At 44.1% G+C, this 13,441-nt stretch overlaps 1 protein-coding gene across 2 annotated transcripts in view; it reads left to right on the top strand.

Moving 5' to 3' along the window:
- TOM1L1 (target of myb1 like 1 membrane trafficking protein) overlaps positions 1–13,441 on the top strand; it is a 501,668-nt gene that overhangs the window by 358,386 nt on the left and 129,841 nt on the right. For both annotated transcript variants that reach the window (XM_069200030.1, XM_069200031.1), the window contains exon 11: positions 5,299–5,392. In XM_069200030.1, coding sequence (XP_069056131.1) covers positions 5,299–5,392 — 94 coding nt within the window. The remainder of the gene's footprint in view (positions 1–5,298; positions 5,393–13,441) is intronic.

The raw sequence follows: 13,441 nt of genomic DNA, 5'->3' as shown, positions 1-13,441 counted from the left end.
TGCCCCATTTTAAAAAGTATTACTAGGTCGCCTATTTAGATCGGGCGCTGCATAATAATGTCTTCCTCAATCGAATGCTCCAGCAGAACAGCATTAGGCTCCCCCATTTTTTGAAAATTCCAAAACTTCCCAAGCAAAGCAGATATAAGTTCCCTCATGGGGTAAGCTTTAGATACACTCAACTTCATGAAACATGTCAGTTTTCCTACTTTCACCCGCTATGTCACTAAACCAGTGTGAGCTATTGGGTTTAAAAATCAATATAGGGAAGATTAAAGGTTGGGAAAGGCTGAGGATTACTCGCTTCAGTGATTTGTTTTCTTTCGGGCCATTAAATCATGGGAGCAGTTGCTATCAAGGAACCCGGTGATCCTGCCTACTTTTTTCCTCTAAATTCATCATTTTTTAAGATCAATTCAGCTACCAGCAGACGTTCTTGCCTGTACTATTACTCAAGCATTCTACATAAGAGGTTTACTAGGCATTGGTAGTTGGCATCTTATTTTGATGCAACAAATGCCTGTAACTATCGTCCGCAGTATTCTGGCATAGATTGAGGAGTGTACTGAGAGCAAAATTGACCTTTGTCTTTGGAGACACTATAATCTATGGGCCTCCAAAGTGATAAGAGGGGCCAGTTTAGAAGAACGACCTTCTTTTGCAAATAGATACTGTACTATACTCCTATACAATTAAAAAAAAATCCTCCCCTCCATGTCAGAGATTTGTATCAGATGTGGGCATTACATGGGGGATTGGCCTCATGTAGGCTCTATTCAGAATTCGTTCCCAGACAAATCTGCAACGTCAGCTCTTTTTTTAACACATCTATAATAGTAAAATTGTTAATTTGACAACTATGGAAAACCACAGAAGTTCCATCATACGAGCTATGGCTCCATAAGTTGCGTCAAGTCCAATGTAAGGAAAAATATATGCTCTAAGAGTGGGGGTGTTATTAAAGTATCATAATATTCAGGAAGGGGGATCATCTCTCTGAATGTAATTGGGTTTGAAAAGGGTAGAGGGAACTACTGAAAAGGTAATTGAGGTATTGACGTCTATGTAGAACCATGGTACTATTAATTAATTTTGGTATTTCTACCCATGTCAGAAATGAACAGCTTAAATGAATAAATAAAATTTAAAACAAAATCTCTATAATGAATGGCAGTGGTACTTCATCCTTTATATATAGTAACTGACAGACTCGCAGAAAGGAAATAATCTGTGTAAAGCAAAATGACTTCCCTTTCTACCTGTCCAAGCATTTCTCTACTGTGCAAGTCCTGGTCAGTAGTTGCCATACCTTGACCTTTAACCGCTTCTGCAAATATCCATGTATGGAGCTTTTTATTCAAATGAACACTATATAGGGAAATACAAGTATTTCCGTCTACAAATGAAAGCCTTCCTCACAAATAGGGAGCACTGTCATCATGTTAGCATAGTTCCCCAAACTTACAACTGCAGTGAGGTCAGTATAGACAAACTTTTTGCAGTTTTGCAGTCTATGAATGAAATCTATTATTTTATTTCCCAAACATTATATCTCAAGAAGTATACCAATATAAGTCTTAGCACTCAGCTCAACAGTAATGCAGAAAACATAACTTCCTGCTATGCATATTGCTATGACTTGGGGCCTGATTTACATTTGTGGTACCAGTACTCCGAATTTAGAGATGTGTGCCTGTCCAGCGTATACCTCTAGTCATTGACAGGAACCCCCATCATGGTGTGTGTGTCACTTAAAACGTTTTTACTGTCCCTTACCATAAGGTTTTTCAAGCAATAACAGGGAGTAAAAACTGGCAATTCATCAGACAGGCAGTCAAATGACGAAACACTGAAGGCCCATATGTCATCTGGCCATCGAAGGAGAACCTCAGTGTTACAGATGAAGTAGTTGACTGTAAAGAAGGAGAGCCGACATTCAGTTTGGACAAGTAGGCAAATTGTTGCCTTTGCGACAGAGTACCCTCTCCAGCAAACTTTACACTAGCCCATTAATGTCGAATACTGTCTGATTGAACCTATATGTTCTAGCAATAAATGTGTGATAAAATAATTTCTAATTTACTAGTCTTTCATATCCTGAAGAGTTAATCTAACTTTGGGCTTCCACCACCTAGTTCCTTTGATTTGTCAGGTGGCCAAAAATATCCAAAATGAATTGAAATTTTTAATTTAATATGTAAGGAACCAAAGGTTTCTTGGCATTAATGATTAATGCATCTGAACCAACACATAATCTAACAATAAATATAAAAACTTCTAGATTGGTGCAGTTGAACGTTTTTGGTTTTTACTGTAACCTAATCATTAATAACCACATGTTTGTCTTTCAGTGTAAATTGCAGTGTATTGCAGAGTATTGCAACGTTCTCAGGGCAGTCTCTGCTTAACTTTGATGTGATTATTCCCATGTGAATCTCTGACATAGCTCCTTCTCTATGGCCTGGCATAGTAGTCTAGAGCACATAGAGAGATAGAGTGTCTGTTCTGAAATCATGAGTCATCACTGCATTCAAATATTAGCAGCTGAAGTATTGCAGGAAGTTTGCAGCTGGGAAGACTGCTGTCAGACATATCATCTATCTCCCCTACATGACTCCAGAAGTCAAGATAGTGGCCACAAGTTGCTCGATGCATTGAAGTTCATTGTCTCCATGAGGATTCCTGTGCCAGCGTTAATAATCCTGCATTCCCTACTGCAGCATGGAGACTGGGGGTCCATTCTACATGAATATAATGTGCCCTGCACTGTGACTCTGTGATGGGTGATTGATCTTCATTGATAGTGGCTGTGGCAGAAAACAATATTTGGAGGATTAGCTTAGCAAGACAGTGACAATGGGGTCCAGCTATGGATCCTAAAACAGCCATCTGACTACCACTTGACATGTTATAATCCACTGGAAGATGTAAAGTGGACCCGCTGCATTGTTTAAATCTATATTTCAAGCCCCGTATATACCTTGTGCCCCACAATGGCACCAAAAACATGAGGGATTTTTTCTTCCTGCATTCTACTGAAGTGGGTGGAGATTCAGGAGGTTAAGGAGAAAGGAGTGACTCCTGTATGGCCTATCTGCCCAAGAAAGAGCCTGTCTTATACATCATGCTAAAAGAAGTGAGGGTGGAAATCAATGGCACCAACCACATGGTTTTGCATTTGCAAAGTTCTTTGGATGAACTGAAAGGTAAAGTAGTGCAAACGGAGAAAGAGGTCAAAGACCTTGACTTATGGAGTCCCATGTTCTGGCACTTAAGGATGATATACTGCACATTTTTAAAGTAGTGTACTCTTTCTTCCATAGTACATTTGGATCAAGAGGTATAAAGTATTGATAACTTGGCCCCAGAAGTCAAGATTTAAAGCCTGGTAGTAAAACTGTGAGTTGGTTATGACCCACTTTCTGTGGATGTAGTATTGATTAGTGACCCCAATAATGATTTGACTTTAGCTAGAAACTCATTTGGTTCTAACTATATTAACCTGGATCCGAGTTGGTCCAATTATTGTTGTGGGTCTGAGGGTCTCGCTTTGGCCCCAATTATGTTTTGAGTGATTTGTAAAGTTAAACACACATATGCTCTCCCCACCAAACTTAGGCCCTCATTCTGACCTTGGCGGTCTTTTCGCAAGACCGCCGAGTTACCGCCGCGGTGAAGACCGCCGACCGCGGCGGTATGCCGCTGTGCGCATTCTGACCGCTGGGAGCGTTCCGCCGGAAAACCGCCAGCAGCCACACTGGCGGTCGGCGGGAAAGTGGAGACTGGTCAACCTCCACCGCCACGCCAGCAGAACACCGCCCACAGAATTACGACCCACATTTCTGTGTGGCGGTCTTCTGTTGGCGGTCTTCTGTTGGCGGTCACCTCCCCATGGCTCCTGTCACCTCCCGGAGGACCAACGCACAAGGTAAGTTGATCGTCCGTGAGGGGAGGGGGTAGGGGGGTGTTGTGTGATGTGTGCGTGCATGGGGGTGTGCGTGTGAGTGTGTAGAGGGGGTGTGTGAGTGCGTGCATGCGGGCGGGGAGTGCTGCTGTGACTATGGGCAATGTGTGTAGTTCGGCGGGTGCGCATGTTGGCATGTATGTGTCCCCGTTGTGTATGTGTGTGTGTAGGGGGTGTGTATATGTGCATGTTGGGGGTGTGTGCATGTCGGGGTGCGTGTATGTGCATGTCGGGGTGGGGGTGGGGAGGGGGTTTGTACCACCTCTGGAGGGTGGCAGGGGGGTGGAGGGTGTGGGGGGAGGACTCGGGGGGGCAGTGGGGGGTGGGGGAGACCCCTATCAGTGCCAGGGAAGGAATTCCCTGACCCCGATAGTGCCTACCGCCATGGTTCGCATGGTGGTTCCCGAACGCCAGAAACCGCGGCGGTAAGCAGGGTCATGATACCGTTGGCGGTCTTGGGTCAACCGCCGGACCGGAGTGCGCAGACTCCAGCCCGTCGGTCATGACCGCCGTGGCTGTCGGAGTGGGGAAGTGGCGGTCGGTCGCGGCGGTGACCGCCGCGGTCAGAATGCCATTTTTAATACCGCCGGTCTGTTCGCGGTCCGACCGCCGCCTCTCCGCCGACCGCCAAGGTCAGAATGAGGGCCTTAGTGAGAGACTACTTAAATAGCAAACATTTGAGGGAGACAGGGCCAGCAACACACATATTTACTTTGTGAGGTACCTAATACAAGCATGTCCTGAGGATTGCTTGGGGTATCAGGGAAGTGAATTTTGATGATTCCTAAACTCATAGATTTTTGTTCCAGAATACCCCTTCCCCTCTTTACTTTTCAGCACCCCTTGTGGAAAAAGGAACCGGAAGTATACAACAACCTAGATTTTGTTTTCTTTCATAGTGTGGTTAATTGAAACCAGAGCAGTAGCAAGTGTTCTTCGTGAAACTCTTGGTCTGTAATGTGTAGTAGATGTTCAATAAAACATCTTTCTATCAAAAAAGAGTTTTCATTGGATGGAACCATTATTTAAAAAAGGCAACTGGCAATACATCTCAGCAGAAGGGGCACCAATTACAAAGGGAGCCAAATGTGCCCCTGAAAGCATCAAATATGGTCCAGTTTGTAAGAAATGAGAATGCAATATTTAACACAGTGTTATTTTGCATAGCATAATAATCATTGCACTGGCCCTGAATGCAACATACTCATCTGATTACATTAGCCACAGCAGTCTAAATTAGTGTATCCAAGTATGTTTTTATGCTTTTCATTAGTTATGTATCCATGCCATGAAGATGAAATATTTTCCAACAATACAAATCTTTCCTGTTGCAGATCAAGAGTCCAATATTACTGATGCTGTCACTACTATGCCTTTTCTATATCCCCAGCTGAGCTCGCTAATGCTAGAAGACAATAGAACAGCTCCGTGAGTAACTTTTCTCTAGAAATACTAATTCTAATGTAGGCTTATCAAGACTTTATCAATTTATCTGTATTTGACTGTTTTTAGGATAACACAAATTTATAGTTATGGGTTATTGAGCCATTGATCAAGTGCTAAAAACTATATGCTGATCCACATATGGAGCCTCTTTACTAATCCTTGTAAATGTTTTCTAGTGGTCCCCTCTAGCGCTAAATTCTATGTATTGATCTACTGATTGAATCCCTCTACTAATCCTTGTAATTGTGTTCTAGTTGTCCCCTCCAGTTCTTATGCAGTTTGGTGAGTGGCAGCTCCATCTAAGGATACCATTACAAACTGAAAGGCTGAATTAATGATCCATGTGCAAACCTTGCTTGTTTTAGCTAATAATAAATAATGTATTGGCAGCTGAATTCGTTTAGGTTTTACTTCTAAAATCTACATTTGCTATAGGTATTCATTGAGGTCTGTGAGTGAAAGTGTTATAAACTATGCATGCTTGTGATGTTGGGAAGGGTCGGGTTCTAGTGTACCTCTTGAGACACTTCTTCCTGCACACTACATTCCGTTTGTCTCTTGCTCCCAGTCCCATCAATAGAGAGTGATGGAACTTCTGTCCATGAACAGAGGAAAGGGGGGGAGATTTAAATACCTGTATGACAGTTGCCTTGCAGGGAGAAGCAGATAATCTTCATGATAATCCATAAGAAACACTTCACTTGGGACACAGCTCCTACATATATTGACCGGCATGATTGTTAACACTAAAAATGCATTAGTGATGGCCAAGATACTAGTGAACTAGGATTTTTCAGGATGCTTAATGATGAACAGTATATTATATTGAGGAGATATTTCCATGACAAGCAGGGTCTGAGATGGCCATATAAAACACCCCATGGATATGCTCTTGTATCTTTAGAGGAAGTCCTGACCGAGAGAGAGCATAGTAATATCAGGTCAGTCTGGAAAAGTAATCTTATTAAGTCACAAAAAAAACAGTATCTAGAATTTAATAAGCAACTGACCCAATTCCCAAAATATGCACAACTGAAACACGCCTGGCAATCAGAAGGGCTGATAGAGACAGAACTGCCCGACTATACCCTGCTCGAAGGGCTGATACTGCTGGATAAATTAGGCAAAGAGGCTGTATCTGCCACACATAGAACAATTAACAACAATATGCCAGATACTCTAGGCAAGCTGTGTGCAAAGTGGCAAAGGGATGTGGGAGAATTTGAAGACATAGACTGTGAGGCAGCATTGATGCATCTGTGTGAAGTGGCGATCAAATCACGTTTCTGCCTAATACAGTTTAAAATTCTACACAGGATTAAATATGACCGCAATAAGCTATACACTATGGGAAGGGCAGCTAATCCAAACTATCTACACTTCAAAGAGGCAGTAGAGACCTTCAGCCACACAATATGGGACTGACCTCATATTAAAACATACTGGACAACAATCCTTCAGGAACTTTCAGCCATTCTGGAGGTTCCCTTACCGCTTGAACCACAGTTTGTCTTGTTGAGAATTCCAAATGACATGGATATACCGTGCTTCAAGATACCCTTTTTTCCCTAGTCTTGGCAGCGGCCAAGAGATATGTGGCCTGATTTCGATGTTTTAGTGACAATCATAGAGCTGTCAAAAACCTATGTATTTTTTTTGAGGGAGCTATGGAACAATCACACATTCATAGAGTTGTGAACGTAGAACTTCTCAATGTACAAAAGAAACTTGGTAGGTTGAAATTGTCTTTTCCATCATTCACTCACTGTGATTCAGACAGTGGACGTGAAAGGGGCATCACCCTCCTCCTCCCCACGCTTAGTGGAATGTATCATTGGTTCTGACTTTGAATTCGTTTGAAACCATTAAAAAGATACCTACCAGCCAAAGCAAGTGGCATTTATTTGCTTATTGCAAGCTGTCCATGACAGGCCACTTCGATTTAGGAATGACAGCTGTGAATACTGGGGGTCTCATTATGAAAGGCCTGTTATTCGGGCAGGTGATAGATACTCCATCCAGTAATTACCAACATTTGAGGGTGAGGTATTTAACAGGTGTAGTGTGACCTACCTATTCCAAGTCATGCTCCTCCTAATAGGGCATAATGTGGTAACCCTGCACATTTTCTTTGTTTCAAGGTGCTTAATGTTTTGGATTTACCCATCACATATTTTGCGAGGTGGTTGCTGGCTATGTTTGTGCAAGAAAAAAGGTATTGCATTTCCACAATACATGGAATCCCGTCTACTTCTGTTGTGCCTAAAACGGGGCTACTTGCCATCGTATAGGACTAAAGAAGCTATACTGATTGAAGAAGCACATTTTATCACATATTCCTGACATTAGGAAGTCCATCTGTTTTATTTATAACCGTATGGGATTTTTTATGTATCAGAATGGCTTTTTCTCAAAATAAGGACTTTACTCTGAAGTCATTTTCACAAATAACACATGCAGCTTTAAAGATATGATAATGTTTCTTGTATAGTTGTCCTTACTATAGGATCACCCGATAATTTTTTCATTCTACTTGAACACTATTTTTGTTGGCTGTAGAACTCTGTGCAATTTACCCCTGCTAACCAGAGGTAAAGTGCTTGTATGCTATACTCTGAACATGTTAGAATAGGAATACCCCTAATTGGCTCAGTTAATGTACTTGTAGGTCCCTAGTAAATGGAACCACATGTACCAGGGACTGTAGAACAAATGCTACTAGTAGGATGCAACACTCATTGTGCCACATACTAAATTAGCGCTGTAAAATGTGTTGTCAGGCCTGCCCTTGGAGCCTGGTTAAGCAGTTTTAAACTGCCATTTCAACCTGGCAAAAAATGAGTCAGAACAGAATTATTGCTATTTAAAAAAAAGTAGGATATTTTATGGAGAACCTATTTTTTAAGAGTGATGTCATCTTATCTGCTATATATGCTATATAAGAACTCCACTTGTGTAGCTATTGGTTCTGTACTATTGCTCACTCATTGGACCTCATGGATCTGGGGTTCTCTCTAGTTCCTGTGTGCTACACACTTTGTCAGCTCTCTGTTTGTCCTGGTCAGTCTGAATCATTTTTCCTGCCTCCAGTTTTGTTTCTCTCTGTGCTATATTATTTACTGGAGCATTGCTAGACTTCCTGTTCCATTCTGGCATCTGAAACTTCCTCTAGGGATAAGAGGCCCTTTCTTTGAACCAAGAAGACACTATAAGCATCACCCAGAAGACCTGTCTTATTTGTCCAAGCAATGAAAAACCTCCAAAGTTGTTTTTTTTACTGTGGGAAGGCTGGCTCTCCCATAGGTTAACACTGGTTTCCACTTTTACCTTTAATGAGTGCTAAATTCAGATAGGGGTAACTAGAACAATTGTTCTTGAACACTAATTTAAAATTCAACTTAATGGTCAAATCTGATTTCCAATGTGTTGGAAAATTGGTTATTGGTAGGGCAGGTAGGTACCTACACCTAGCAACAAGCCACTAACCTCCACCTAGGTACAGTTAGGTCTCAGTAAATTAATCCCAGCTCAACCCTTGGTAGCTTGGCAACGAGCGTCAAGGCTTAACTTAGGAGACAAAGTGTAAAGCATTCAAATATCACAAAACAGTAATTAAATAAAACACAGGAAACAGTTTAAAAATCCAAAACCAATTTATAAAAATAGTTTATATTTTTATCTTTAAAATGACACAAAAACGATTAAAATCGGTTCAGGGGAACCGGAGATATGAATTTTTAAAGAATTATTACTTTTCTAGCGCTTAGAAACAAAAAGCGCCAATCGGGTCATCTGGTTGCACCTCGACCGGGGCAAAGTCAAACTTTCAGGCCGACCACGATGGAGCCCTGCTCAGCTACAGGTTGCGGGAGGCCTCGGTTAAAAAGTTACCTTCTGACTTAGTCTTTATTTTGAAGTTTTTCTTCACCGGGACGAACCTGCCAGTTGAATCCGACCTCCTGGAGCCCTTGTCCGGATACGCGATGTGGGTTTCCTCGGTGGAGACTTTTACCTTCGGACGTAGTCATTTTTTCGAGATGAAAATCCTTCGACCGGGGTAAACCTGGATCTTGATCCGACGTCCATGGAGCCCTTCTCGGATACGATGGCTGGGAGGTCCCGGTCAACTTTTTACCTTCGGACTTAGTCTCTTTTTTGGATGTTTTTCTTTACCGGGACGAACCACGAAGTCAGGCCGGGTCGCGGTTGAGGCAAGCCGGCTAGAATTTCCGCGGCGGGTGGGTCCCTCTCTGGAGCTTTTTTCCAAAAATTCTCAAATCTTTTCCAAACTTCTGGGGCTTCACCCAGATGTTCTTTTAAGGTTCTTTTGGGGTCCACAGCTCACCCCAAGGGTCCAGAAGTTCTGTGATGGTCCTTGGGGGTGCGGACTTCAACTCCCAGAATGCACCTGGCGCAAACTCCTTTTTGGCCACTGGACAGTGGTCAGCTGGTCGCTTTCTTCAGGAGTTTGTGCAGGGGACTCTGGTTAGCAATTTTTCACCTGTAGCAAACAGGGAGTCCCTCCTTGAACCAGTTGAAGCCAGGCAAAGTCCTTCTTGTGGTGAAGCCCAAGTGTGCAGCTGGTGCAGTCCTTCTGAGTGCAGGTTCCAGGTGCAGGCCAGGGGTCCAGCAGGGCAGTCCTTCTTCTCCTTAAGTTCTTTCGTCTTGAAATTTGGTGGGGATCTGAGGTGTGGGTGCAGGTCTGCCAGTTTTATCCTTGCTCCTGGGTGAAAAGCAGGGGGGCCCTGGTTCTCCAATCAGGGACAGGGTCGTCCCCCTGTGATGACCACTTCCTGGGAAGTGTGGCAAAAATCCATCCCAGAAGGCAACAGTCTCTAAAAATCCAACATGGATGAATCTGATTTTTGGAGGTTACATCTGGCTGAGCCCACCCACTGGTGTGGCTAAAAAATCATAAACACACCCCTCTCCTGCCCTCTCCTAATCTAATCAAGGGGGCACCTAATTGTCTGGGGTTGCAGGATGTGGGGGTGTTGCTGGGTGCTCCAAATGTCCTTCTCTGCCTTTGAAGACCAGTTTGGCAGCCCTCCCCCTTCCTGCCTCACCATCTGCTGAGGGGAGATTCTCTCCCCCAAGCACATTCCTTTGTGTGAAGCTAGGCCACTTCACACCTCATCAAGGCAGCCTGGCAGAAGCTGCTGCAGGCTGGCCAATCAGAGCACAGCAGCAAAAACAATGCAGAGCTGAAATTGGCAACTTTTTAGGTAAAGTCTAAACTTTTTACCTGGACAAGTTATATTAAATCCCACAACTGGAAGTTGAGGGATTTATTACAACAATCAATTTGATACCAAATTCTTGGTATGTAACATTTAAGGAGACTTTAAAACTTAAAATAAAGTCTGCCCATTCTAGCCTATGAAGGCCATTTACTTCAATGAGGGAAAAACTAATTTGGCTGTTTTTACCTCACCAGGGCTTATAAATCTATTTTTATAAAGTCCCTGCTTATAGTTACATGGCACCCAGCCCTACGGGCACATAGGGTACACCTTAGGGGTGACTTATATGTAAAAATAAGGTAGTTTAAGACTTTGGAAGTACCTTTAATTCCAAAGTCGAATTTGCATATAACTTTAATTTAAAAGCAGCCAGCAAAGCAGGCCTGCCTTTAAAATGACACTGGGCACCTCAGCAGTGCACCTAGGTGTGCACCACCTATGCTGTGGTCCCTAAACCTACATGCCCTACCATATACTAGGGACTTATAGGTAGGTTAACTTAGCCAATTATAATTAGCCTAATTTGCATATCCATTTTACACAGAGCACAGGCCCTGGGACTGGTTAGCAGTACCCAGGGCACCATCAAAGTCAGGAAAACACCAGCAAAAAGAGGAAAATGGGGGCAAAAAGTTATGGGGCCTCTGCAATCAGCCCTGTTTTCTCACACAATGACTATCTTCAAAATTACATTTTACGAAAGTTGAAATATTCCTGGCTAAAGCCAAAAAGCTTTCCTGCCAGTGTCTAGCTCACACCTCACCTCTGGTGGCTCTCCTGAGGTGAGATGTGTATTGCTTCCATGTAGTGGAAAAAGACACTTGGAGTGGGGAGGGCAACTCCTACCTTGACAGGGTGGCCTAGGGGCGGCACCTAGCCTCTTCCTGAGCTTCAAAGGATACTTTCCGTGGCAGTGACAGATGAATCTCACACCTAGGCCTGACTCCCCTTTGTCTCTCTTGTCAGGCTGGCACCAAGCCCAGTGGGGTAGAGGAACTGAAAAGAACTGGTAAAGAGGGTGAACAAAGGCTTGGCCTCTACCCACAAGCTGGCACAGGCCATAAGAGTGGACCGCACAGACCTCTCCTCAGAACACTTCTAGACCTGTGAAGAATCAGAAGGACTGCCATCCAGCCTGGAGAACCGAAAGGAGGACTTGACCTGCTTACCTTGAACCAAGGACCCCAGGAAGTGTTTCAAAGGGTCATTTCGCTGACCTCCCATTTGAGCTAAAAGGACACAAGCTTCCAGAGGACATGCTCCCTAAACTCCCCAGCTGACCAGTACCAACTGGACAACCCATAGACCCTGCTGCTGACCTCTGTTGGAGTAAGTCCTTGCCCCCAAGTGATGCCCCCCCAGATTGCGAACCCCTGGCTGGTGTTAGAGTATACTTCTCCTGTCCACACTGCAACAGCTAGAGCCTAGAAATGTTTTGACAACTTTCTTCTGGAAAACCGTTTGAGACCGCGATCGCCATAGAAGCTGAAGTCATCAACATTGAATCACCGCTCAGTCTCCACTGGCTTGCTTGCTCTGCTAAAAGTAAGCTGACTTCCAGAAAGTTTTCAAGTACGAACATAGAAGTCTTCATCAAGAGTGATACTGAACCAAAGATGGTCTATGCTGAGGGTATCCTGGGCACAGGCTCTAGACTTCACCCCCTCAGAGCTTTCACGGCTTCAACACCGACTGCACCTGGACTTGGACTCTAGCTTTCAGCAACCTGCAGTCATCAAGCCCTGTTTCTGATCCAGCTTGCCCCACTGACCACTTTTTCTCCATAAAAGTTTATAGTTCAGAAGTGTTAGAGGACGGTTCTGATCATCAGATCTGCCCTGATTTTTCGCTTTTTGACCACCTGGTTTTTGACTTTTTACTGTGAGGAAGCCTCCTATGAGGTGACTCACGCACAGTAAACACATGGTAAAATGGACTGCGTGTGTTTACCGCCAGGGCCGCGGTGCTAAGGGAAGGCTGCTGTGGCACAGCAAGGGCAGAAGGCCCAGGGCAGATTACATGTGATCATGTGTGCACATGGATGTGCACCCATGGGAGGGCTGTGGGAGGAGGATTCCTGGTGTGCGCAGCCCAAGAACTGCGCTTAGGTAATCCTGGTGTAGGAGGAACTATGCATAGTGGGTGGTGACCTGGAGTAGGTCTCATGAGAGGGGTGTACACATGTGAGGCTGAGTCATTGTGCTTACTGTCTTTTCACTGTAGGGACACTCAGTTCAATGCCAATGTCAGTGTGCTTAAGGTATTTGCATTGTAGGAATATACCATTAAATGTCAATGGCAAAGAAGGGCCTAGGGTGAAAATCCAGTTCTCTGGGGTCCACCGGGACCAGAGTCACACCAAAGTACACTGTAACCCGTAAGAAAAGAATTATGCAGTAGGTGACAAGAGCATAGTTGTACAACTTATGGGTCATCCATGGATGTCATCTTTCTCTGACTCAACTCAGGATTAGGGCCAATTACTGCTCTGTCCAGTTGCTTGAGCAGGGCCTTGCATCAATCAGCCAGCTGTCATTCCGTGCCAGGATCAGGCTGGAGAGGCCCTGCGAGGAATGTCAGTGAGGAGGGGCTGAGACTTTCAGAGCACATGTGGCAACTAACTCCTGGAGGATGCCATTTTTAGCTATCCCAGAACACTGTGCAAGAAGGAGGGGACGGGGCAAGGTTGTGATGTGGCACATCTGGATAGTCCAGAGGTGCAGACCTGCTGAACACTTCCGCCCCCACTTAAAAGGTCCTGCAGAGGGGAGAGCTCTCTCGCTTGGCT

Source organism: Pleurodeles waltl, chromosome 7 (assembly GCF_031143425.1).
Source record: "Pleurodeles waltl isolate 20211129_DDA chromosome 7, aPleWal1.hap1.20221129, whole genome shotgun sequence".
Lineage (NCBI taxonomy): Eukaryota > Metazoa > Chordata > Amphibia > Caudata > Salamandridae > Pleurodeles > Pleurodeles waltl.
The sequence above is the reverse complement of the archived record's forward strand: the minus strand, read 5'-3'. Positions and strand labels throughout refer to the sequence as shown.